The sequence below is a fragment of the Lichenostomus cassidix genome, chromosome Z (genome assembly GCF_008360975.1).
Source record: "Lichenostomus cassidix isolate B80296 chromosome Z, HeHo_3.0, whole genome shotgun sequence".
In the NCBI taxonomy this organism is placed as follows: Eukaryota; Metazoa; Chordata; class Aves; order Passeriformes; family Meliphagidae; genus Lichenostomus; species Lichenostomus cassidix.
The window spans coordinates 56,099,590-56,127,344 of record NC_139511.1 but is presented as its reverse complement, the minus strand read 5'-3'; the positions used below and the strand labels follow the sequence as shown (position 1 = coordinate 56,127,344).

Sequence of the window (27,755 nt, the reverse complement as noted above, 5' to 3'; positions counted from 1 at the left end):
ACATACAGAGTCAGTGTCTATGAATATTTCAGGAATTGTTTAAACAAGAATTTTAGTTTCTAGCCATGCAATGCAGTATAAATTATATAGGTATTGGACTTACTTTGAAGAAACCCTTCCAAAAATATATGGCAAATAGTCTATGCATATTTATGATTTCATGTTTGGAAGTAATTCTGTTTGGTTTTGTCTACACTGATTTAAATAAACAATTTTAAAATTTGGGGGATTTTCACTATGTTGTTCCATGCCGTGGAGATTTACAGTAATAGATCCAGACACATGCTTCTGCCTGCTACAAAGACTTCAGCACGAAATTTAATTTGCTTTTCTATTTCATAGTTTTCAAGATAGTTAGTTCTACTTTTTGAGGAAGAAATCCACTTCCAGTGAGCAGTTGTCTTTTAAACAGTCTATAACTTTATCTTGTTACTTAGTATCCATACCACTTGTTTATTCAAAAGGAAAGGTTTTATATCCTTAGCACACTGTGGATAATACAACAAAACAATTCTCTACAGATGCATTCTGTATAATAACTTTATTTAAGGAATTAACATTTAATGGTAAACAAGTGTCTATTCCTACCAGCAGGAACCTACCAAGTGATAGGAACCCAGTGGTCTATACAGTAAAATTCTAGAACTACATTTATAACAAGGAAATAAAAATCACAAGTTTATTTTTAAAGGATAGTTAAATAAAATCCTGCTAACAGAGATTATGTAGTTCTTATTCATAAACAGCTCTTTTTCCATTACTGTATTCAAATTCTCTGCTTCAGAAAATCTATCTTGGTGAAAAGTTCCTGGTGCTGTCATGACAAACTGTAAAAATAACAAAACAAAACATGTATAAATCAGGAGCCAGGAGTTATATTAGGGAAAATGTTATAGAAGAGATCAGAGTAAGGCTGAATACAAGGCCCTTGATGACACACACTGAAGTATCTTCTCTCCAGAATACACAGAATTATCTATTCAACTTACTACAGGGAAGTGTCTGAAAGAGTTTTAAACCTGCACTAAAGTTCTTATTCTAACAATTAACAAAAATGAAATGAAAATAATTTTTCTGCAGGACACTACTGTCATGCTAATTGTACAGGTTTCATTCTTAATATATTACTAGTTCTGAGCAAAGAACTTATTTGTTTGACTTCTTACTGTACAGTTGCAGAATTTCATAGGTCTATCAGTTCTGAGCACAGAGAGCCCTTCTGCATCACTGAACTCTGCAGACTGGGGATTTAATTTTTAAATACTCATCATAAACATTTACTCCTTGCTTTGTCAGACTGCAAAAAATAAATGTACATCAATGGAAAATGGTTACTTCATACCTGGTCAAAACCAGTGAAAACCAGTGAATTAGATAATCTTTAACAATATGTTTTTTATATAAAATAAATATAAAAATTACAGGCAGGAGCCATCAAATGAAGATGGCAGGAATAAGGTTCAAAGCTGACAAAGGAACAGGAGTCTCTACGCATTTGGCTGAAATGTGAAAATCTTGCTGACACTACTGCAGATTGTAAATTTTTATTTGTGTTTAAGAAGAGACTCAGACTATCCACTCACAGAAGGGTAATCCAGGGAAGCTTCCTAATGAATGTTTAGGAGACATAATATTAGCTGAATGATCCTATGTTCTCTCCTGACACAGCCATTCTTAGATCAATGCTCTTTTAAACAAGTTTTCTGTAATGCATAAACACAGCTGATGTTAATCTGCAGGTTCCAATATTCAGATCAGTTTTTATTAATTCTATGCAGTGATAATCCATCTCCCTAATCAGAACTTGCTTACACGATTGTGTATCAAAAAAACTCTTCACAGATTTAAAAAATATTATTCTGAAATATGCCTCTGACAAACTAGCCTATCCTGGCCTAAGACCCAAAGCATCATCTCTTGCAGGCAAGCAAAGATTTATCAAAAAACCATCAAAGCTCAGGATGCATTACAGATAATCATTCTGATGGGCAGGAAGACCCTTCAAGAGTGCTAGGGCTCAGGCTGATATGAAAGCAGATCTCAGTACTCTGGAACACTAGGGTTTAATGTTACTTGTTACATTCAAAGTGCTTCTAAAATCTCCCCAAAGCACCTCTACCAGTGCACTTACTGATCATCTGCAGCAGTACACTCATTTGGTATTAAACTTCTCCTCAGTATATTTTTTTGTGCATTAAAAATTGTTCCAAATGTCCTGTCTCATACTTTGCATCAACTGACTTCAGAGTGTAAATTTGTCAGTGTGGAAGGCGGAGGGGAAGAAAAGATAAACCCCTCAAACAAAAACAGGAAAAAACAATTAAATACCATAATTGTCCGTCTCACAGAAATTTTGCTGCTTGTGTGGCTTCCTAAAAGAAACAGACTTTGAAGTTAAAAGCTTTAACTAAAAATATTTTATCAAAAGTGAAGACCAAAAATATGAATGTACCATAACTCTTTTTAAATTGATATGTCTGCTTTCATGAGGGATGCCATTAACAGTTACTTTAGATAGTAAATCCTGAAGAACTCATCAAACGTGACAAATTAAGCAAGAAAATAGCATGGACACAGGGAAAGGCAATGCTGGAGGAGTATTTCTAGCTGGAGAGAAACCACTAGTATTGTGCAGAGTCCATGAATGGTACGTAATATCCAGAGTGGTCATATGTACTGAGCTGGGTATTGACATTCTGAATATCATGAGTAAAAAAACTATTTGAATTTCACATTAAGATGTGAGTAAACTTTCCATAATGTTGTTTTGTTGGTTTTTTTTTTATCAACTTAAAGCAATTCTAAAGCTTGCTGGACCAAGGATCACTTCAAAGATTGAAAGATACTGTTGGGACAGAGGGTTTTGTTGTTGTTGTTGTTAGGTTTCGTTGGGGTTTTCTGTTTGCTTGTTTTGGTGTGGGTTTTTGGGGTCTGTGTGGTTTTTTTGGTTGGTTAGTCCACTGGTTTGAAGTTTTTTGGTGAAATGGGGCTGGGGTGGGGCTTTTGTGTTCATTTTTATCCCTAGCAGCAGAAAAAAGTGGAATAACTCAGCAGGCAGAAACATAAAAGTCTGGCACTGGTAAAAAAAATTAGAAAATAAATCCCTTTTCCTGAAGAGAAAGATTTTGTTACATTGTCCTGTTTTCATTTGGTTGAAAGGTAAGCCAAATATATCTCTTTTGAAACAGAGTAGAGACATATCTTCCAATTCTACCAAAGATGATGTCTAAACTTCCTTTGAATGCTTCACACAATGCAGTCTAAGAGCTCCATAAAATCTTTCATTGCATCAGCCAACATGCATACATCATTTCAGACCAAACATCACTGAAAGGAGGCATGTAAAACCAAACACAAATCCCAGCAGAGGAAGTAAATAATGTATTAGGAGTCACCTCCAGATTTCCAAAGGCAAATCACCAATTTTCATTAAAAACACGAGTGAATATCCTAAAAGCCAGAGCATTGATGTTTACTTCTCTCATAAAGTAAATTCTTATTTTAAATTAATATGATTATTTTTTTCAGAATGAAGACAAAATATCACATTGTTTTTCTAGTTTAAAGATTTTTCCTCCCCTAAGGTTTGATTGTATTAGAGTAGCTGCACAGATTTATATAAGAGCAAACATATTTAGTGATACATTTTTCTCCACAGTACCTAAAATCTGAATGTGTAGACTTTTGCAGAAAATGAGTGTTCAAGTAGGCAAAAAAAAGTCTGATGCTATCTTTGTATCACTTACTTTCCTTTACCTCTTCCTCTTGTTTTATATCACTTATTTTCCTCCTTTTTCCTCCACTCCCAGTAGCTTCTCAATCACTTGAAAATAAAGGCCAAAGTGGAAAGAATCTAAATCAGGAAGCTGATAAGAAAGACATGCTAACACAGAATTCAGGATCAAATCACGGATATTCATTGTCTGAATGATTGAATGTAACTTCAGTCAGGAATATAATTTCATTACCTATTCAGCAGAGAAAAGAGGACACTCCCATCTTAGATATTCTGAATTGCTCTGGAGATTTCCTAATCAGATGGAAACACAGCTCCCAGTCTACAAGCTGAGCACAGTACATCTGGTATGGCTGACAATGATTCTCTCTGTATCCTAAAAGTGATGGCACCCCAAGAAGCTCTGATTTGATACCTGAAAATTCACTTTATCTGGAAGCCACAAACAAAATTCTATCATCATTTAGATAATTTACTTCACCAGAAATTGTAACCCGCTTGTCAGGCTGACAAATGAAAGTATATTGAGAAGCCTATCTACTACATATTCTGTAAACCTGGGAGGCCTAACTGTCCATCCACCAACAGAACCACAAACTATAAAAGGCTCCTTACTTTTATCTTGCTGTTAAAAATTCTGTTAATCTTTCTCTGTTGCCAAATTAAGCCTCCTACTACCACTGCAGCCATATAATTCCTCCCACAAAATAATAATGATAATTTGCTCCAGCACATGTAAATGGAAGTCTGCTTTGAAATCTCACTTCCCTGATACTTCATACCTGAATATCTAAATGTCCTGATAGGCACTCCATTCTTTTTAATTTTTGGTACTGGTATTTCCTTCAGTTTAAGTAAGATCTTAATCTTTCCTGGCTCCCAGACTTTATTTATCTATTTATATCACTGCCAATGTCTTCTCTAAGAGGATTCAGCAGTATAACATCATCTTATTAGTCCACACCATATTTCTCCTAAAATGAATAAACCTTTCACTAACTGGAGTAATGAGAAATGTATGATATATTCCACTGGGACAATTTTCCATTATACAATACAACAGTATTCATTTCAGTAGGAGAAAGAGCTTGCCTGATGTGTTCTAGAATCCCATTTTATTTTTCACAGCAGCCTCATGCTGTTAACATTTAGTCAATCTGTACCCTGCTAAGAGTCTGAGGTCTGTCTTGTCTTCTGTACTTTGAAGTTAGTAAGCCTTCAACTTATAGCAGAAATATTTGTAATTAAGTCCCCTATGTGTATGACTTTTCTTTGAAGTTATTAAATTTCTTTATATTTCAGCTACTCCGCTAAGCCAGTAACATGTTCACAGGAGATAATCACAGACTTCCATTTATAGATGATGCCTCACGACTTGAAATAAATCAAGTTGACCAAACCACAAAGGAAATCTTTGTGTAACCTCCCACTAATATTGTAGATATCACTTCAATAAAACTTGCTGCCTGTTTTTCAGATAATTCTTTGTCCAACCTTCAGTTCTTAAACTGATCATTGTCTTCACAATAACTAATCAGTGCATTTGGGATATCATATCAAATGTTTCAGTAAAGTCTGACTAAATTAAAGTTGTTGCATTTTCTTATCTAGAAAATGAATTAAAATAATTATCTTCAAGTACCCTATTGCAAGTCAGTGATGCATTTTACAGTTATTCTGGTTTAAAACTCATGTCCTTTTAATTATACTTTACACACGTTCAGTGATTTTTTGGACATCATAGTGTCCCCACCTTAAACAATAGTAAACAAGTAATAACATTTTTAAAGCCATAATTCATAAGGGACAACATTTCAGGCACAGCAAGCAAAATTATCTCTTTTTAAAAGAAAAAAATCATTCATTTTGGGCAGAACTATTTCCCAGCTGTGACAAGAAAAAAGAATATAAAATAAGAAATTATGGGTATGATTCTGCATATTTACACACTCCAGACTATCTTAAATGATTCTGTAGGGATTCTATTCTAAAAGAATATTTTCATTCAAAATTGGAAATGTTTTTATGGGTTTTTTTCTACTCAATAATATTCTTCATGAACAGTTTCTGATTCAGCTGAAATAAAGTCTTCTTGCAAGAAAATCATAAATAAGAGCACATTTTTCTGATTCAGACATTTTATGACTTATACTAAAATTTTAGATCCAAATTACTTTAAAAATATATAAGTATCCTTTTCACTGCTTTTCATATGGGTTCCAGTACATCATAGCACTCTGCATGCTTCTACTGTGTATTTCCCTATTTCAGCATGTTTGAATACAAGGTTAACTTGAAGATTCCTAAGCTTATCTCAATACTAGGAATTTGTAGCAATAGCTCCTTAGGAATTTTACTTCAAGTTGGTAATGGATACATTCCCCACAAGCTCCACTTAGACATTGCTTTGTAGGAAGTTTTATGTTATCTGTATATTTTGACAATAGTACATCTCTAGAACAGTCAGTTTCTACTCTGATATGAATAAACTGAGTTTGAAATACAATTTCCTTTCAAGTTACAATATAAATTTACCAACAACAATAGGTATCGTAAATATATGGCACATACTTAGTTTCCATTTTTGTCACTCACAGGGGTTCCAAATCCTTTGTAAACTCTTGACTGTGTTTTAGATACGGCAGTCCAAGACAACAGATTATATTACCCCACAATTTTAAAATGGTCAGGTTTTAAGCAAAGTCTTGTATTTCAGGTGGACAAAAAGGCCACAAGTCTCTGACAGCTGTGAGGGAGATACTGAGCCTTATACTGAGACAGAGATTAATACACAGTTTTAACTGGAGAATGGCCATTTCTCCAAAGAGGTCTTTCGATTGAAAAGTATTTCAGTGGACTTTAAAATGTGATCACACTAATAGATTTGCCAGGGAAGACTTCTTTAGACCTATATAGAGTCACATTTATGAGATGAAAGAGTAAGAATCAAGAGTTAGCTAATGCATACTTATATTAAATTATGCTGTTTCATAATAGTATTTGTTTCATAAAATTATTACAGCAAAAGTACATAATCGACTGTAACACAAACAGTGCACACAGCAGGCTTAAATCCATTCTGTTTCATGAGTGATTTCACATCAGTGAATAAATTGTCAGAATCAAACTACAAGTTAAACTACTCTCTTTAGTAACCTTTTTCAAACTGCATGGGGTTCAAGAGTTACAGACTGTCCATTTCTTACAGGAGCAATAACATCCTCATGCTTTTCATCCCAGCAGTGAAAGGAGAGAGATTGATAGCTCCATCTACCCAGCCTAGCAGAGGGTACATAAAAATCTAACTGTTGCTGCAGTTTCTCAGACCACTGTAAGTGCTCCACTCTACTGATGATTAGTATTTTCTATCTCTTCTAACCTGCACATTAAGTAAATAATGAAACAAAGGAAAACAAAACACAGGTAAATGTCAATAGCTTTCATCTGCATGACAGTTGAAATGCCCTCCTGAGTCAACATAAGGCCTTGATTATTTTCAGACTGCAGTATCTGTCACCTTTAATAACAGCTGGTCAAGCAGGGAGAGCTGCAACATGTGCTGAATTTGGCACTGGCATATTTGCAATTTATTCTAAGTTCTGAGTAAGTGTAGGACACAAGGGAGGCCGGCTCCAAAACCAAATTTCCAAATGGCTTCCACAAGAGATTCCTTTCTCCAAATATTAAAAATTTAAAAACAGAAAACTTGCTCTGAAGAGGACAGAACTGGGGCCATAACATAGCCATTGTCATCCTAGGTTCTTCTTCTGTTTAAAAAATCAACAACAATGACAACTATCAAAAAAAAGCAAAAAATAAAATTAGACATGAGTTATAGCACCAGAATGACTAATTTTGCATGTTTTTAATTCAATATCCCTTCATTTCCAAGAAGCAAAGAGATTTTTCTCTAAGTTCCTTCAACAAAATTTCCACAAGTCATTTCCTTAAAAAGATCAGATTGATTTATTTAATTTGTTTTTCCCTGGAATAACCAGCATAAAAATGGTGTTATCATGCAAAAACATAAGACTTCATCTAAACTGTGGAATCACTTCAAATCCTATAAATTTCCCTCACTGCTTTCTATCCTTCTTTATACCACCTGTTACAGTGAAAGTACAACAGCACGAGAAAAGGATTGTGACTGTAGACATATGTACAGAGGTTTCTGCTGTTGAGTACCAATAAAATCCTCATTCCTTGTGCCTACTCATAAAATTTTCTACAGCTCTTAAAACACAGATTTACTGCTTCAGCTCTGAGTCTCCTGGAGCACTGGATGATCACAGAATAGCACACTCTGGCACTACATACAGTGCTATACAGAAAAAAAGTGGCTGTAACTCAACATGTGGGCATGAATATTTCCTAAGCATGCTGTGCTCACCTGAGAACCTGGCAATTAACAGCCAACCTGCAATTTCTCATGGACAATAAATACATGTACTTACATTATATAAGCATGATCTATTTTACACCTATTGTAGTCATTTCATGAAACAGCATTACAATTTTTTTCCTAGACTCATTATTTAAAAAAAAAACATATATAAAACCCCCATGTACTGTGGAGAGAGGAGGATGAGGAGGAGTTGATGGTTTACCATTTGGATAGGTGCGAGAGATAAAAATGTGCAAAATCTGGACAAAATTCGTAGTGCCATATTGCAGAGCTCAAGATAGATAAATTGCTTATCTCTGTCCATACAAGCACTCCATGTATTGACAAAATTTTCACCTACTCTGAAAATGGCACTATAAAAACTGTCCTATAACTAAAAATATTGTCCTTTTACAGAATATAAGACTTCTCTAGCAATAGTATACAAGCTGCCTGAAATTCAACACTTAGAAAATCTTATGTATACATTTATGTGCAGTTAAAGACATTGAGGCACAGTTCTCTAAAAACTTTACACAGCAAGAGGAATCATTCCATGTTTTTACTCCAGTAGAGGAATGTCAACAAACAGGCTTAACTCTGAAAATCCTAAGTTGAAAATGGAAATTTTTTATTATTTAGATTGTTGTTCTCATATATTTAGATTGTTTGTTTCATATTTATGTTCCATTAAGAAATCCCAATTTTTAAATATTTTCCCCCACTCTTGTGCTTATCAAATGCTATACTAAGCCATGTATCTTACTTTTCCAGCTTCACTGAAGACACAGCTTCCTCGATCCTATTCTATACTTTAAAAAACTTGCACTCTTCAGTGCTTCATTAATAGAGAGAAATGGTTAGAAATACAGTTTCTTCTTTGAGTATTTCCCTGCTCCTGTTTACTAACCCAGCCAAAAAATTAAACTCTGTCACAAATTGCTCCCTTTCTCTTCTATAAAATGCCAACTAAGGTACCTTACAAGAACCATGACAAAAGTAATAAATTGATTTTAAACTTATTTGAAATTGCACTCCACCAAGCTCAGAGGATGCTTTTGCAAAGATTTTTGGAATATTGCTAAACCAATAGCTTTTCTTGAGGGAGTAATTTTGTTCCAGGGGTAATAATATTATTCAGCTCTGTGGAAGTAGTATTTTGGTCTTCTCAACTATGATACTTACTTTGCTGCACTATTTGTTTGTTTGTTTGCTTGCTTGCTTGCTTTTTCTTCAGTGATGCAGTGATGGATGAATTCTATCATATTTATTCTTTCAGTTTATGCACCAGAGCTAGTTTGCAATGTTTTTATAGAGAGAATAATGTTCTCTCCCCAACTCACCCCTCTTACTGTGGCTTCTCTATAACATCCATACTCATTGATTCAATCCTAGGACAATATAGTGGAATTTCTTTTTTTTTATTACTTTGTATTTACCTTTGAGAGGGATTATTCATGGAGAAATGCCACCAGAAGGGAGGTCAAAGTTAAAATGGAATTACAAAGAGAAACTATAAGAGTAGAAGGTATTGTTACGCACTGAGGAACAGAAAAGGAGTATGTGGTTAACTAAAGAAAAAATGAACAGTGACCTAGTTGTTGACATGGCAGGGAAGAAGGGGAAGGCATGATTAGGGAATAAACATCCAATATATTTATTACCTAATTTGCATCCCATTTTATCTTGATTATTCTGATGAATGATAAAGTCTGATGGACAGCAACTCAACAAATTATGACATTACAGTCAGCACAAGCTAATTAATTTGTATATATTTAATTCTATTTAGACTGTTTTAGAGGAAAAGATGTTTAGACTGTTTTAGAGGAAAATTCTCTCCCATTTCTATATGCAGTTAGTTTCCTAAAAGTATAAAATCCTATCACTGAAGAAAGCAAGTAAAGGCTTGAGGCATAGTCAGCCTCAATTGAACACCCAGCTTGCAATTAGAAATAATCAAAATATAGCTTTCCCAAGGAATTATGCAAGCCAGACTTCATTCACTGTGCAACACACTTGAGATTGATGATCTTATGTAAGGCAAAATATAAGACTTAGAGATTCCAGTGCTCTGCTGCTGCTAACTCATACAACAGCAGTGTTGTGGATCATTTAATGTGAAAAAACCCAGGAATTAAAGAAATAATAGCATACACTCTCATTAGGAAATCAGAAAAAAGGCAGGAATTTCCTATCTGCATAATATCTTTTGCAAAGTCTGTAGGCAGCTATTAAGAATTCCATGTTATTAACTATTGGAAAGCAATGTTGCAAGACAATGGTGTTTAACTAATCTTGGTACACAAAGTAATTGAAATAAATTACAGAATTTTAATTGTTTTAATTTCTGCTCATCCACAGAGGAATCTCAAAGTGCTGACTTGTAGTTGAGTCGATCACATCTGTTGTCTGTTATTTTAACTATTTTAATTAAATCTTTGTACCAAAGTGCAGATGAAGAGGAAGACACAATCATGAACATAGCAGATGCTTGTAAAATAGCAACAGTTCTGATCAGACTTCTGAGGTATTCCTGATTAAGAAAATGTAAATAGTTAACAGGGGCTGCTTCACTACTCAAGGTACTGTGTAACCAAAGAAACCAGAGGATACTTTGGAAAATATGAAGCACTTTCAACGGAGGTATTTATGACAGATGCTATAACCAAGCTCAAAAGTTGTTAAAGTGTTCCAATCATATTTTATCTGCTACTATTATGTACCAATCTAGATAGTAACATAGTAATTTTTAATTTGATCAAGATAAAATACAAAAATATTATAAACTACTCATATTTTTAGATAATTTTATAAACTGAGATTTTTCAGTCAGAAGTGACCCTAAAAGGCACAGGATGAAAAAGAACTATAAGAGTAATTAAATGGATAAGTGACAGGTATCTTTGTTGTCTTTCCTTTATATCAGTATATTTTGCTAGGTAAGTAAGAAGCATTTGAAGATTCAAGGAAGAAAGAAGTCTAGCTAACACACATAGAGAGATGCCAAAACAGCCAGCAAAGCAACTTGGATAAAGGTCTGTGTACAGCCATAACATCACACTGTTTGTGATGGTCACCCTGAAATCACCTGATTTCACAGGTTTTATTAGAAAACCGCACATTATTTACAAAGTATTATTCTTCAATGCTATATCTAATATCATTTTCCAATGTAGTTCTCCTTTTTCTTTCCTAAAACAACCCCTTCCTGTAACAGAGGAGCCACTCTTTCAAAAGATGAATGCAGAAATCCTAATTTGCTCTCTCAAGAGACTATCATAAGTAAGAGTATTTGCATGGAGATTATTGTTTTATTCTGAAAAGACCATAGCAAAACCCTTGAGACTTGATCTTTTACTGTCTAGATTGGGACACAGAGCTGGTTAGTAATAAAAGGAATAATAAGTGAAAAATTTTTCTGGACGAATTTTTAACGACATAAAAAAAATTCTAGCATTTTATCTTCTGAAGCAAAGACGCCAAAGACAAGGCCAGAAGGAGATGCTTGCAGACATATAACAATTTCAGCTAAGTTTTTCCTCACTATCTATCTAAATTTCCCTTCCCACCCTAATCCATTTGCTCTTACTTTATCATTCAAAGACTATTATTACTAAGCAAAATTTAGGTCTTGACATATGTCATGCAATGCAGATATTGATCCCTGGGAGGAAATCAATGATATGCAATGCTCCATTCCAGAAAGAGGTGAAAATTTGCTGTTAATTGCCACTATTTATGGAGAACATTCAGAGAAAAACCTGTAGATAAGAGTGTGATAGACTTTGCCTAAGTGTCAATTTTCATAGGTAGAAAATTATAGTTCATTAACCTAATGGAGGAATGGGGCATTAAGTATTTTCAAAAGTTCACTTATGTTATGAAATCAATTTTATCAAGGCATGGTAATTTAAAATGTATAAGCATAACATATATATTTTTTTTAAATCCCACATCTCATGCAAAATTTGATGGTTTTTCAATCCCTTAGCTAAAATGTTATGAAACTTAATTCATTTTTTTAAAATAATGTTTAAATCAGTGGTAGTTTGTACTTATTTAAGAACATGCAAATTACCTAAGTGTTTCTTTGATATAGCTACACTGGCTTTTTCAGGTGAGCCCTAAGTTATTTTTCAATTCTGTTTTTACGATTGCATTTTACAGCAAAAGGCCAAATGCAATATTGTAATATCCTAATCTGTAATATCTGGTAAAACAGCTGACAAAAATTAACTTAGTTCGCACTTTGTAACAGATTAATTTTTTTGGACATTGCACTATTGCTCTCACTACCTTTCTGGATCTTAAATAGGAAAGGAAGATGGGTGGTCTAACATCCTTTCAGAGACCCAGAAAATGCTTCAAAACAGCAGATAGGACCATGAAAAAGCTATAAGCATGTGTGAAAAGCATAGGTGAAAGCTAACAGCTAGGAGCCCAAAGCAACAGTAAAGCTTGAAAGTTATACCAAGGAATGCCTAATATTCAGGAGGGACACAAATCATAGTGAAAATCCATCAGATTTAAATGTTTCCATTTTTTTATATTCTGACATAGAAAAGGTGAAGTCATTAGTAATTAAGTCTCTAGGCAGGTTATCCTGAATTTAAAAAAAAAAGAAAGGAGCAGGGGGGTGGAAGGTGGAGGAGGAAGAATGAGAACAGAAGCACAGCAGTAAAAAAAAAGCAGATAGAGCTGAAAAATCAAAAGCAAATAATTTTCTAGAATGCAGGGTCTGAGATATGAGTGCTAGCCCTAGAGCAAGTCTGAGCCTCTTTAATCTTTCCAGCTTATGACTGACAGGGCAGAGGCAGTAACTCAGAGTTTTTGGAGGTTTCAAAATAAAAAGCCATCTTTGCTAGGACTTATTGTAAGTGTGGTACAAAGTTAATTGGTTCTATGAAGAGACAAAGGGAGGAGTAGAAAAATTTCTCATTATTCTGCATATTTAAATGTGAAAATTACAAACAGCAGAAGTGGAATATGGAAGGACAAACTGCAAAATTTGTTTCCTTTGACCTCTTTCTTTACAGAACCATGAAAAAAATGCCCCTTAAATCTCATTTGGGCTTTTGTGAATGTTATTTAAGATCTATCCCCAAATATTCAGCAACAACTAACCAAAAAATTTCATCAACAATCTTGGAAACAGGTTTTTCTCCACTTTGAAAATCAAAATATTTACATGAATGCAGTCCCAGTTCTGAAGGAAGCACTTCATGGGGACTTTTGTTGCACAGACTTGGCTAGAGATAATGCTGGTTGTCTCTTTCTGTTAGCTGTGTTCTCAAACTGTATTGAATCATAAAATCCTAGGATTCAATGAAAACCAGAAATTCCCCAGAGCTTTGACATATTCTTTCTTTTATTTAGCTGGGTTTTAGTCCAAATCATAACAAAGTTTAAAAAGGAGAGAGAAAGAGAAGAAACAGACAAAACAGATATTCCCAGATTCTGCAGGGCTGAAAGAAATAGAAAAGAATCTGATTATTTAACTAGCTCTTTCATGGATATTATTACCTTTTCCAACTTCAAGTCATCAGATGCATCTGCTCAGGGGCTACAGATTATGCAGTTTCACTATTCACAGGCAGTTTGCAGTGTTCCACCTGAGATCCCATAAGATAAGAATCTTTAGTAAGGTAAGAAACTTGAGTTCAGTGAGAGAAGCCTCATATTTCATAGAAAGGCAAGTTTGATATTAGCTCTTTTCAGAACTATATTTGTTTGCGGGTTTTTTAGTGGGTTTTATTTTTGGTGTTTTTTTTTTTTGGTTGGTTGGTCGGTTGGTTGTTTTGGGGTTTGCTTTTGGTTGCTTTGGTTTGGTTTGGTTTGGTTTGGTTTTTTATGGAGCTATTTATTCATTTGGGGAAAGACGATCATGTTCTTTCTTCATGAAGGGCTCCCTAATGACACACATAGCATATGCTTCCTGCATTTCTAGGCCCTATATTTATGTGTACCAACATGTGTGCATACATAGATAAAAGACAAGATATACTGCATGTATCACAAGAGAAAAATCGTATAACATTAAGAAAAAAAATTCTTGTTTTTTACATACAGTCACAGCAGTTTCTGAAGCTGTTGCTAAAGAAACAAAACAGAAATTACAAAACTCCAAAAGCAAGACCACCACCCAAGATTTGAAGGGCAATCTTAATTTGGAATATGCTGCCCTTGTCAATTTACTCAAGTTTTGATACTACTCAACTCTTCCTTGTTATTAATTCCTCATGTCTCCTGTTGCTGTCAGTGGCCAAGGAACAGTAATCCTTGACAGGGAATTATCAATGTTTTTGCATAACAGCTAGCATGAAACCATTTCCATTTCCAACAAAGACATCTAGCAAATTGTTCTGCCACTACTACAATATTTGTTCCTCTAAAAACATCCTCCATGTAACTGCTGCTTATCACTCTTTAGTACTCTACATCTATCACACTTCCAAAGTCTGGACATTTTTATTTTTAAATTGAAAATATTCAGTATTTATAAGTATTTCAAGAACCTTGTAATGCTGGAGAACCAGTTCCTCCATTCATTGCACTCTGTCAGATGCATAGATTTGGCGATATCTACCTGCAATTTAATATGACAAGTGAAAGACAAACAGGAACAGAAAATATATTTTAAAAGGAATTACACAGTGTGGCATTTCCCTCCATATACAGTGTGCATCAGTTACATACTCATTCTCCTTCTGTATTCCTCACTCTGTCAACATCAGTCAGCTTTCTCCTAGGTGCCATTTCAAAATTTGGTCTCAAAGAGGGAATCAAAAGATGCAGTGTTTGCAAACTGAAGAGCCAGAAAGACTATCTTCATGTTTAAAGAGAGAAAAGTGTCTAAAAACTCAGTCATGGATTAGAAATATACTGTAATAAGTAAGTGGCAAGCAAAAGTAGGGAGATTATTAAATCTTTAGTGTAACTCTGTTTTAATTACATTATCCACCACCTTCATGCCTTTCCTTTACTCCTCCCTGACCACTAGCTGCCTTCAGTGTGAAATGTATAAAGTCCTGATCTTTATTACCTTTATTCCTAATCACATACTCCAGGACTCACTAATCTACCCATGTTTTCCTTTTCTAACCTATTAACATCTACTTCATTTAAGTTTACACTCCTTAAGTTAAGCATATTTTCTTACAGCCATAGAGTGAGATCTTCAGGGTTATTTAATTTCATTTTCACTACTGTAGTAAATGTTCCAAAGGTAGGAGCAATTTCCATCAAACAGTAAAAACAAGAGGGCTGGATCTGGTGTTGTATTTGGGGTAATTACTCTAAGTAAAACACAGAGGTGGGTGTAATTCTGACACAAATGGTTGACATCTCCCAGTCCTTTCCATAAAAGAGGGCCTGAACCACACACTGCACCTTTTCAAGAAAGCCCAAAGTCAAGCACTGGGTGGAAAAACTGAGAGCATAAATGTAATCTGTAATGCTGGGAAAATGTAGCCTCCAAGCAGATAACTATCGTGGCAGATAGGAAGAACAGGGACAAGGGAAGCCAATCACACAAATGTGCAAGAACTCAAAAAAGTAGAGACTCAGGTATAATTCAGGGATTTGCTAGTGTGGCTGAGCTATAAAATACTCTGTGAGACCAACTCAAACCATCAAGAGGATTTTTTCTGTTGAAGTAACTTAGACTAAATAAATATCACTGCCCTACAGATTAGTTTTTAAATCTGCATAATAGCAGATGACATTTGAGTTACAGATTAGGATTTTTATAACTGTTAGCACATGAGTGGGAGTATTTTCATGTTCCAGAATCATGCTGTTATGTCTCAAAATTCCAAATACTATCCAAGCCTTAAATAAGGATGTAAGACTTGCTTCCAAAAGGCTGGAACTTAAGAATCTATGCAGGAAATGAACTAGGAGAAGAGTCAAGAGAAGAAAAGAGAGATTCATGACAAAACCATGTCTGTTAATCTCAGATATATCAGAGACAGAAGGAAGAAAAGCATAAAGAACAGAGTTTGAGGTCTGTTCAGAATAGGGCAGCTGGAAACATTAGCCAGAACTTCCATGAAATACTGGAAAGGGTGGAAGACTGAAAAGAAGAAATTCAGAATGAAGGGGAGGAAAGGAGCACATGCAATTTTGTTGTCAGGAATAAACTAGTGTATTCCTGCTGTATAACCTTTCCCCTCTTTTCAAAAGATGATCCCACAACTAAAAGGGGATTATGAAATGTACACATGTGACTACAGTAAATTAGTATAAAACAATTTATTTAATAAGATCCAAATCCAGCTATTGTTTCTCAGACTGGACTCTCACAATAGGCATCAATTCCTAGCCCCTGAAGAAGGAAGGTTAGAAAAAAAGGGTGAAATTTGCTACAGGCATTACTTACTCTCTCTTCAGTCATTCTCTGCACATAAACTGCTGCTTTACATAAGGAAACAGGCTGCCTAAAATGTCCATTTTGCCAGTCAACCCCAGTAAGTGGCATTAAGGGAAAAATAGCACCACTGTATGAATTTCCATTTGCCCTTTAGCAATATCCCACCTTTGCTTTTTCTATCCCTTGTTTCCTTTGCAAAGGCTGTATTACAGATGGAGAGGTGGACAAAAGCAAAGAATATGTAATGTAATTTCTTCTCATTAATTAAGAATGGTTAGGCCAAGCAATCTCCCGCTAAGTATCTTTCTATCAGATAACAAATGGACCTAACCATTGGTGATGAGAGAAAAATCAATTTATTTGTAAGTAATGCAAATTTATTATGAAAAATGCTTCTGGAACACTGCAAGCTTCTGCTGTGTCTGTTGACAAATTGGTTACTTAGAACTATTGACCTAAAGCAATAATTTCTGTCTGATTGAATTGCGCTGTGCCAGAAAAGGACCTGGAACTGAACTTATTTGCAATTCCTTCACACTGTCAGTGGAGAACTACATCACTCTACTTTTTGGTGTCGAGTGTCATACCCAGTTGCTAAATAACTATTCTAGCTGGTGATCCGAGGAGTGTAGTGCATTTGTCTGGGGTAGACAGGATGACATTCCCTCTCCCTGACCATTTGGTTACAGGAGGAGTGGCAGATGAAGAGCCCCTGGCCCTTGTCTTCTCTGTGACTCATAATCTATAGTGAAATGAGCATAGGAATAAAGGAAATCTTTACTTCTCTTCACTCCCCCGCATCATAAACAAAGGTTATGACAACCTAGCCCAAGAATTTTGGATGAAAACATCTCTGTGAGTCAGCTGTTTGCAAATAGCTCTCTGCCCTCCTTTGCACTTCTCTATGGGTGCTCCATGTCTGCTTTGCATTCACACGATTTGCCACCACCACCACCACCTCCCCCCATTCACAACTTCTGCATGCAGCTAAGCTCTCAGGATCTTTCCTGCAATCTCTCTTTGGAGACCATTCCATTTTGAGATCCACCATTTTTTTACTCCAGTAATCAAAACTTTGCTTTTAAAGTTTTGATCATAAAATATCAGCCATTTTGTCTCCTATTAGTGATCTGCAGTTTATCCCAAAGTTATTGCTGTTAAAAATATACTTTTTATATGTAATGTATTTATGGATTCAAGTCTTGCACTTCTAGGCTTTTACAGATATAAGTTAAAAGGCAGAAAAAATATTGTTAAAGTTCTAATTTTGTTTTCTGCCCCCCACTCCTTTTCTTTTGTTGTTGTTGAAGCTGTTGAAATGCCACAGTTTAAGTAGACCCAGTTGCTAAATATATCCTCTTTTTTGGTTCATTTTCTTGCAATATAGCTACTTTCTTATTTCACAAGAATTGACTCACTTCTGACACAATGTTCCAAGATAAAATCCCACACAGTGTGACATTCAGACTTCATTCTTGATACTAGCACTCTCATCACCTGAAAGCAGAGATTTACTTCCTTTCGCTGACCAAATCTGCTCCAATATATACTCATAGAAATACAGGTATTACAAGGCTTACTTGAAAAGTTATTTACTATTGATGGCATACTGTCAGTCAAGCTATGCTAGTTTCATTGAAGGTAGGCTGGAAGTCTGACTTTTAAAATACCAATGAATGTGTTTCATCATGCTTTTTGATAAAGAACAAATTACGTTCACATTTGTAAAGCTGTAGAAATAGTGTGTGGAAATACATTGCCTTGCTTATCCAGTTTTGAATATAATATGAAGCACTTCTGAAACACACACACACACAAAAATCAAGTTCACTGTTCTATTACAAAATATATTCAAAACAAGGTCTCATTCTGTGGTTGATAGACACTAACTAAAACCCCAGTCATTACTAGATGTAACTTGTGGTGGGGAGGGGGTGGAAATGGAGGAGGAAAACAAATTACAGGGAGGGAGGGAAGGAGACAGGGAGAGTACAACATTTAGCTGTCCTTTAAGAAGTACCAGATGGTAAGTCACAGAATTATAAGAAGTATTAGACCACCTAGAATATTCTAAGAAGTTGAAAATGCTGGAAAAGGAGGAGAGGGGTACGGGAAAGGAGGAAATTCCTTAAGCCGAAAAGTTGTAAAAGAAATAACGAGCTACATAAGGACACCTAAGAAAAGGTGTGCAAAGAGTACACATAGAGTGTAATACTAGACAAACAGTACACATAGAGTGAAGGGACATGGATGCTGACATCCTCACTTAATGCTGTTAGCAAGACTGAAAGAAATTACTCCTATATAAACCCTTTTCAAAATCACAGTTAAATGCCACTCCATAGGCTACCAACAGAAGAATGAATAGCAATATTGTGCAAACCATCCCGGGAGAGAGTGAAGGACTAGCAGGACTAGACATATTTTGCTGTTTGAGGACACTTCAAATGATGGAATAAAAAAATCTATTAGAAGTTAACAAATATTAACAACATATTTTTAAATATAAGATCACTTGCAAATTATTTAAACAGTATTAGATATATTGTATTGTCAAAAAAGAAATGGAAATGTTTATTTTCTACCAGCAGTTTCTATTATGCTACACTGTTAAACAAATCTTCAGTTAGTTCACGATGTACAGTGAGTTCTATATTTGGAGAAAATACCCAAATGTTCACACATATCTGCAGGTTCATCTATATTAAGTAAATTATGTTCACTGTCATCTTAAAACACTGAACCAAGACTTCGATTGAGATGTTTCCTAAAAGGCAAAAAACTTCCTTGGAAGGTATGTGACAACATCCCGTGATATAAAAATAAAATTCATATTACATCTTTCTTTTCAAGATTATTCAGTTCAACTGATGATATTTTTACTTATTCACCAGTAAGCCTTTTGATAAAATGACTGGTGGGGCAGACTAGGGATGACTTTGGAAATGGAAATTCAAATTGACAGGCTTGTAGAACGATGGAAGATTTGATATGTGATATGAAATATTTGGCTGTGCTCAACAAGACTAATGTGACTTGTCCAAAGTCACTTTTGTTCAAACAGTTCAACAGATTATATATTTTACAATCTCAAAACAACTAATAGTAGGAAATGTTCTATGTACCCAGTTTAAATGAAAATAGCTGCAGATGATTATAATTAAGTTCACTGAGCAAGATATGCTAGAATTTAACACTAAAATAAGAGAGTTTATTGTACAGAGTAAAAAAATCTCGTTTAGAATTTAAAATGCCCAAACCTCTCTGTTTCAGTAGTACTCTTGGATATGGAGAGACATATATACATAATACAAAATACATAGCAAAGACAAGAAAGTAAACTAAATTAAGGCTTATCCAAATCTATGCTTATATCATTATCTTATTTTCTCATTGATCTCCTGGAACATTTTACAGTCAACATTTCTTTTCAAATCAAGTGCAGTCCCTGACAGCAAAATCAGTGCAGGGGCATATATTTACAACTGAATACATTTCAGACATTATATCATCTTGTATTTCAATGAATACTCAAGAAAAAAACTAACTAACTTTTAATAACTTTTTGAAAAATAAGCTGTGAAAAATTTAACTGTCAATTACAAGAAAAGAAAATAAATAAAAAGGTCATTCAAACCATACTACTGTTCAATAATCTTATCTCTGAGTGTCGAAGACACACATATTTTTTTAGGTTACAGATATAAGAATACAAGTAACAAGGGTACAAGCAGCAATGATTTTATCACTTCATCTCAGAAACTGTAATTTGAAAGGCTAATAAAACACAAAAGTAGTGTGGAAGAATACTGATATCAAATAAAAAAGCAAGAAAAAGAAAACCTTCTACTTACACTCTTGCTCTTCCCATGTAGATTACAGGTATTTTTGTTCATGGTGATTAGGTCTAATCAGGAGTATTTTGCAAGTCAACGGTGAGGTTTTATCCCTGGATCATCCAAATATCAGCTGCTATACTGAAAAGAAACAAATTTACACCATTAGCATGAAGGCCTTTCAAGTTATTCAACATTCAGGCATAAGACACAGTGCCAGTGTATAAAAGCTGCCAACTCTCTAATACCCACCAGAGCAAATGTTTCATGTGTCACTAAATCATTCAACACATAGCCACCCTAACCCCTACAGCAAGCATATCCATGAACAGATCATGCTTTCCTGCCGATAACAAATGCGTACCAACTCAAAAAATTACAAAATATTACAGGCTCCTTGCCACAGTTATGTTTAACTAGATATTGGCAGCATTGTTTGTAATAATGAAATCCAGTTTTTCAGTCTAAGGGCATCTTTTAACTTATATGCTTCAGACTGGGACATATGCTAAAAATTCCCAGGAAGAACGTCACCTAGGATAATTTTAAAATTCAGATGCCTAAGAATGCTTAAACCAGCAGTGGGGTACTTTCATATAGTTGTCAGAATTTGACAAATTGGCCTTTGTATTATAACAGTAAGTAAGAAAAAAAACCCTAGCAACTGATGATGGCATGGCATTGAAGCTTTGAAAAGCAGCATTTGTCAGCCTCTGGCTACATGCATAGTCATAATCATGGAAGAGCAGAATTAAAGGGAAATTCAGATGTTATGAAATTAGGCATTTCAAAGATTTATATTCTCATTTGAGCCAGATACATCTCTGCATGCATTTTTTTTCCTTAGCTCAGCCAGCCAAAGATGAGATAAAGTGAAATTTCTGACCAACAGAGAAGATATAGTAAAATCTTCTAATATGAAATCAATTATGTCAGCAAAAAGCAGTATCCACAAGAGTATTGTCACATTACTTTTTCAATGGATGTGAAAGTAAATAAAGCATTACTCAATCTCTTCCAGCAATATTCAAAAAACACACAAGAGAGAAACTTACTTGTCTAATTAAACTAGTTAATGCATTTAGGCAAAATTCATAGAAGTCAAATAAAATATCTAGAACTATGTACAAAATCAAGGTAGAAATTTATGGCTTTAACTCAGGAAAGCAGTAGGAAAGGGGTCAAATATTTCTTCAGCACATTATATGACTTTCTCTGTTAAACACTTTCAGGCATGTTTCCATGAACAACCGTAATACACAAGTCCATATCACAGCCAGAAAGCAGGATGGTAGAGCTCTTAAAATCTTAGTCTAAAGGAGAAAAATGCAGGCCATTCAGTACTAGGATGAAGTTTGAAGACGTAACTTCTTGTCCAGCATACATTTAATAGAAGAGACTGAAGAACATTCCCTAGTCACTATTTTTCTGTGGATGTAGAATTTACACATGACACCACAAGAAGAGACCTCATTGAACTAGCCTAGAGGTAACTCCAGCAGCCAGACTGGTGCCATTTATTATGAGAGGCACATGAGTCATACAGACAGATACTCTTCTTCCAGACCTTTCAAGCTTTCCAAGCTTTCATTAAAGTATTACGGATTTTATTCCTGTTGAACATGATATGTCCAAAATATTAGCCAAAGAAATAGTGCAAACAGAAGATATTCATATTGGACTACAGGCAGAACAATATATATACACTTTTCTTTCATCACCTTAGTCATTAAACCTTAATAATAACTATTTATATACAAACTCTAAACACAACAAAGACTAACAAAAAAGCTAATGACTTCAAATTGAAGATTTTTCTGGTATTGCTTATCTTCTAAATTATAGAGGACAATGAAAATGTAAATGCTGAGCTGGTTGCTCAATTACAAGGTTTTTTATTTCTCTGAACAGGTGAGTAAGAGATAACAAAGTCAATAAAAGAGACTTGCCCTTTATGATCTGTTTCTAGCTCTAATTTTCCCTACTCTTTCAAGATATTTTCAGGCTGTGAAGGTCCATTGAGCAAAGTGACATATTCATACAAAGTAAAGTATTATTGATTAATTCAGGTTCTAAGAAGTTTAGAAAAAAAAATATTTGAGAAATATTGTGAGAGGAGGAAAGAAAAACAACAAAAAACACTGACAGACTGTTTGAACAGATTCCAGGGTGAATCGGGAGATTTAAGTTCTTGTGACATCTGGGATATTGTTTTTATTTGTTTGTATGTATGTCTGTCTCTTTACAGAAGAAACATATTTTCTTTAAATAGAGCTATAGTACCCTGTGAAATAGTAGTTTCTGCACAATTTGATGGACTTGCACTCTTCCTGCTTGTTAGATAACCTTAAATTCCTTTAATTGTATTTATTTTTTTTAGACTCCCTAGAATTTGCCCAGGAATGCATGCATTGATCTAGCTGGGAAACTCTTATGCTGTTTTATCACGTATGACTTGACCCTGAACAATCCTGAGTGTTTAATGCTTGTGTGCAAGCTGTCCATCAACCCTCTAACAGGCATTTAGCAAACAGAAACTGAGGTGAAGACATTTTCTTCCATCAGGAGCTAACACTCTGCATGCCTATACATTGTGTTTGCTCACTCTTATATACAGAGTTTAAGTCAGCTTGTTTTAGGTACCTAGCACCTGAGCAAAGGGGTTTCAATATATCAGTGTAGAATGAAGTGGGTTTGGGGAGCAGACTGCTGGTCGCAGGCAATATTATGGTACTACTCACTATTTTACTAAATCTGACTGTAGGGTCACCTGTGTCTGCATCAGAGCTGTGTTTTGTTAAACACTAGACTTAAGAGTATTCTCCTTTCTGATTGAGAACTGTACAAGTGTCATACTTAATCATTTGGAAATATTCATGATCTAGAGAGATTTCCAATGGTGATTTGGGTTGCTAATCACTGCCTAAAATCTTTCTATAAATGTTGCAACAAAGATTTGAGACATCCCTGTTGCCACCCGACATCCATTTATATGAGTGAGACAAAGAACTCATACTGATTATCTCCAACATGTCTCTATTTCCAGGCAGGAAACTGGTAAAGTAGTCAAAATTTTTTCCTTCCCTGTCTCTAAATAGATAGGGAAAAAAACACACCATCATACAGGATAGAGAGCTCTTGAACAATCTTCTGTCTCTCCAATCTGCTGTAGGAAAACTGCCATTTCTCTTAAAAAATGTGCCGTTTACAGACTTTAATCTCAGACCCAAACAAACTATGCTCACTTTACAGCAATTGAGGATAAAGATCGACAAGTCCAGAGCTTATATCTGCAGTGCATGACTCATTCAGCATCCAGGACCACTCCTGGAACACTTTAATGCTTTAATGTGTTTTGTATAATTTTGGTTGAAGTTGCTTCCTCAGCACAAGCACATAAAAAAGAAAAAGAAAAGAAAAGAAAAGAAAAGAAAAGAAAAGAAAAGAAAAGAAAAGAAAAGAAAAGAAAAGAAAAGAAAAGAAAAGAAAAGAAAAGAAAGGAAAGGAAAGGAAAGGAAAGAAGAGAAGAGAAGAGAAGAGAAGAGAAAAGAAAAGAAAGAAAGAAAAGAAAGAAAGAAAAGAAAGAAAGAAAGAAAAGAGAAAGAAAAGAGAAGAAAGAGAAGAGAAGAAAAGAAAAGAAAAAAGAAAAGAAAAGAGAAGAGAAGAGAAGAGAAGAGAAGAGAAGAGAAGAGAAGAGAAGAGAAAGAAAAGAAAAGAAAAGAAAAGAAAAGAAAAGAAAAGAAAAGAAAAGAAAAGAAAAGAAAAGAAAAGAAAAGAAAAGAAAAGAAAAGAAAAGAAAAGGAATTTTAAAAAAGTAAAGACACTCCAATGAATCTGTTAAGCTGCATCGAAGCAATTTTCAAAAGCAACAGGCTGGGAAAAGTCTAGACAACTGAAACAGATGTGAAAGAAAGGCAAAAGCTTCATGAGTACAAGCTCTCTCCTATGCTAAGCAAGCCACTGCATTTTCCTAGTTTTGACTGAGTAGGAAAAAGCAGTTTGAACAGACAGGTTGAGACATGAGAAATCTATTATCAAGAGATAAGCAAATAAACACATGTGAGATTTGCAAATAAACACTTGATATTCAAAGCCAAATATATTCCTATTATCATTCTACTGGTCTTTTAGTTCTTTAAATATGTTGTAAAGCATAACCCAGAAATCAGTCAAACTTGCCTAGTTAGACTAGCTTTTGCCTCCTTTAATTCAATAAGATTATTTTCTACATAATTTCCTTCTAATTGTAGGGATTTTTCAAAACAATTCAATATTCAAAAAGCATTTATACTCCTTCTGAAAAAATCTTAATTGGCATGAGTGTGAACATTACACTTGGCTAAATGCAGAGCAAGTAAGACCATGAATGTCATGCCAAAAAAAACATTGCTATATGAGTTAAAAAAAAATAAAATAAAAATCCTTATTTGTATATTTCTACTTTTCTTAGATTCTCCAAATCTAAAAACACTACTATAAAAGCCAATGTTTCAAAACTATAAAGAAGCTACATAGACAAATATACAATATACAATATTTACATTTGTGAAGAGTTGCTTAGAAATGGCATTTAAACTTGTCAACTACACTAAATTGAATCATACCTGGTTTTTATTTTAGTGCTTTTTTTTTTTAATTTCCTGTTCTAAAACAACCTCTTCTGGAGGCATGAATGATATGTAAACAATCTCTCCAGTGGAGAAAATGGAAATTTGGACATTGATCCAGGTAAGATCAAAATTTAAATTCAGCAGAATAGACATAAACTCATATCACTCTTGCAGGAGAATTGTCTTTAATTTTTCAAAGCAAAATAGTATTTACCCTTGTCCTCTTTAACAATAATGCCAAATACTTTTACTGTCAGCCTCTGATTGTTAAGCAGTGTACACTTTTTGGGATGTGGTGTAAATTCCCAAGATGTTATTGAACAAAATTATGTAACACTGGAGAATTACTTTTCCATATGCTTTTTCCAGCAGTTGAAAAGCATGAAATACAGATTATGAGAACAACTTCTCAGGAAACACTTGCAGCCTACTCAAGAACAAGAATATATTTTCAGATGTTTTTTGATGACATATTGCCGTATTGATACAACACGAGTATCAATGCCAAACTATTTGGAGGACTTGCTACTAGAAATGTCATTAATCACAGGTATGCATTGGATAATGTACTGCCCAGCAGGATGCTGAATTTTTAATAAAAAAGATAGAGTAAAATTACTGTAGCAGGTTATAAAGCATTGAGGAATGTATTGTTATATTTCCTATTTCTTTCCTCGGAGAAAGCCATAAAGCTTCATTTTTTGGAGACAGGGAATATAGTTTTAGCAGAATACACCATGATGCCTAGAGAGACACTTAAGTCCACTTAGAGCATTTTTTTTCTTTTTTTTTCAAGTAACTTCCATTCATCCCAGAGTAAGTATCCAGCATTTACCCCAGAAAAATGCCCTAGAACAGATAGAGAGAGACATAAAAGCTGGGGAAATTAATCAAGCATTGAATCTGGGGATGGGGCATGAAAAACAATTTTGGGTAAGAGTATTTCCACTAAATGTATTTTTTTCTGACTGTATGTTTGATAACTTTGTTTATAAGCTTATAGACTGTTTGCTAATATATTTTATTCATCACTTCTGTGTGTTAGTACTGAATACTCAGCCAGTGGCTCGGTCTGATTCAGTCCCAGGTGTTGTATCAAGACTGAACAAAACAACACAGACTTTCCCCAGAGTACATGCAGTCCTTCTATATGTACAAGGTTAACATCTCTCACAAACATTTTGACTGTTACATGCACAAGAGAACAGTGTGTGTGTCCTGACATTGCCCACCACACAACAGCCCTGATGAGGTCAGGCACTGCTAGTCCCAGGTTTTGTGCCTGTTAGGTAATGACTGTTCCAAGAATGCATTCTTTTTAATGGAGGAACTTTTTAATGGAGGCTTTAAATAGCTGTAATATTCTGAGAGTCCTCCAATGTGCCTATTCTCCTAGCACTGGATGGATGATACATTTATGTAACAAAAAAGGGTACCCTCCAAGATGACTGACCAGAACGTCCTACCCTGCTGAGCATGCAGGCGGTCCTTGCACATATGCACCAGCATAACAACAGCCTCTACTTCATGTTTTGCTGGTTTCCACATATTTCCTAATATATCAGCTTCCTCCTTGACCTTTGAGCATCAAGCTCGCAGATTCATAAAATTGCTTTTCACCAAAGAGCCTTTTTTACACAGCAATGTTCATTCCAAGTCCATCACGCAAGTTCAATCTCATCCCACACACTGTGTGCCTCATTTTGCATTTCATTTTAGATTTTACCTGCTATTTATCATATTCTGCAGTTCTGAAATATTGCATGGTTGTCTTTAAGGCCATGAATACCTTTGTATCACCAAATTCTTTAATTTATTTTTTCCAAACCCTATTTAGCATACAGAACAGCACAAAGCTCTGTTTCCTGGCAAGCTCATATTTCAGAGTTAGTAATTAATCTGTTTAATTCCTGGGCTTCTTTAGAAGTGTTCTGTTGATCGTTCTTTCCCATTTTACTTGTTTATTTAAAAAGTTCTTCTACTATTACCTAAATCTGGGGCAGAGTTTTAGGTCTCTTACAAGAAAAAAGCTTATCATAAGAAACTTTGCAAGTTCTCCTGTACCAAGTCTTTGTTAAATGTTCCTTTTATTTTGCTTATGTTTTTCCATTCTCTCTATCTGACTTTGTGATCTGGAGGAGGTTTGTCAGCAGCTTTCTATATCTTTATACCTTTGTTGCTATTGCCCTTTTTTGGTCTTCCACATTAGATTTTTGTATGTAGCATTTCAGATTTTATAAGGTTTTCTATTTTCCTCATTTGGGCAATCCTTCAGGTTTCTGAAGGATGTCTTTGCAAGGACTGTCTTTATCCTGTTGTTTCCCCATTTACAGTTTCTTTCTCTTCCTAAAAAATTGCAAACTATATATTCATATCCTCTCAATTGTTTTTTTGGGCTTCTCCAAGTTTTACACACACAGAGAAATAATTTTTATAGAACCATGTAATTTTTCGGCTTCACTGTGTCTAATAATCCTGTCACTGTTTTCTGTCCTTTCCAATTTACTATTTGATAAAAATTTTCTAGTTCTGCTTTTCTTTAGAGATACAAAAATTACCTCGGGAAATGCATCATTTTGAAATGTGCTGTTTCAGAATTATCTTATTTCCCAAAATTTTGAATTTAAAATCTGAGCTATAACTCAGCCTCAAAAGGTTTAAAATCTCAGCCTCAAAGGGTTTAAAATCTCTTGATTTGATATGTTGCCTACTTCCTTTGAGGTTCAGATAAAGTCTATCCCTGTAAATAGAATTGTTCTGTTCTAAAGGCATAAATCCCTTGTTCTTGATTTTCTCATCCCCATGATGAAATGCT

The 27,755-nt window shown here is 34.7% G+C and overlaps 1 protein-coding gene and 1 long non-coding RNA gene across 9 annotated transcripts in view; both read right to left on the bottom strand.

The window, feature by feature from the left end:
- The window catches only part of PDE4D (phosphodiesterase 4D), a 530,915-nt gene that overhangs the window by 423,733 nt on the left and 79,427 nt on the right, over window positions 1-27,755 (bottom strand). For all 8 annotated transcript variants that reach the window (XM_085042342.1, XM_085042341.1, XM_085042343.1 and 5 more), the window contains one exon: window positions 20,349-20,471. In XM_085042342.1, coding sequence (XP_084898468.1) covers window positions 20,349-20,390 — 42 coding nt within the window. In that variant the 5' untranslated portion in view covers window positions 20,391-20,471. The remainder of the gene's footprint in view (window positions 1-20,348; window positions 20,472-27,755) is intronic.
- On the bottom strand, window positions 523-15,404 carry LOC146424965 (uncharacterized). Its single transcript, XR_014846758.1, has 4 exons — window positions 14,639-15,404; window positions 13,647-13,735; window positions 1,584-1,703; window positions 523-827 (listed from the first exon to the last, which is right to left on the bottom strand). It is a non-coding gene; the product is annotated as an uncharacterized LOC146424965 (long non-coding RNA).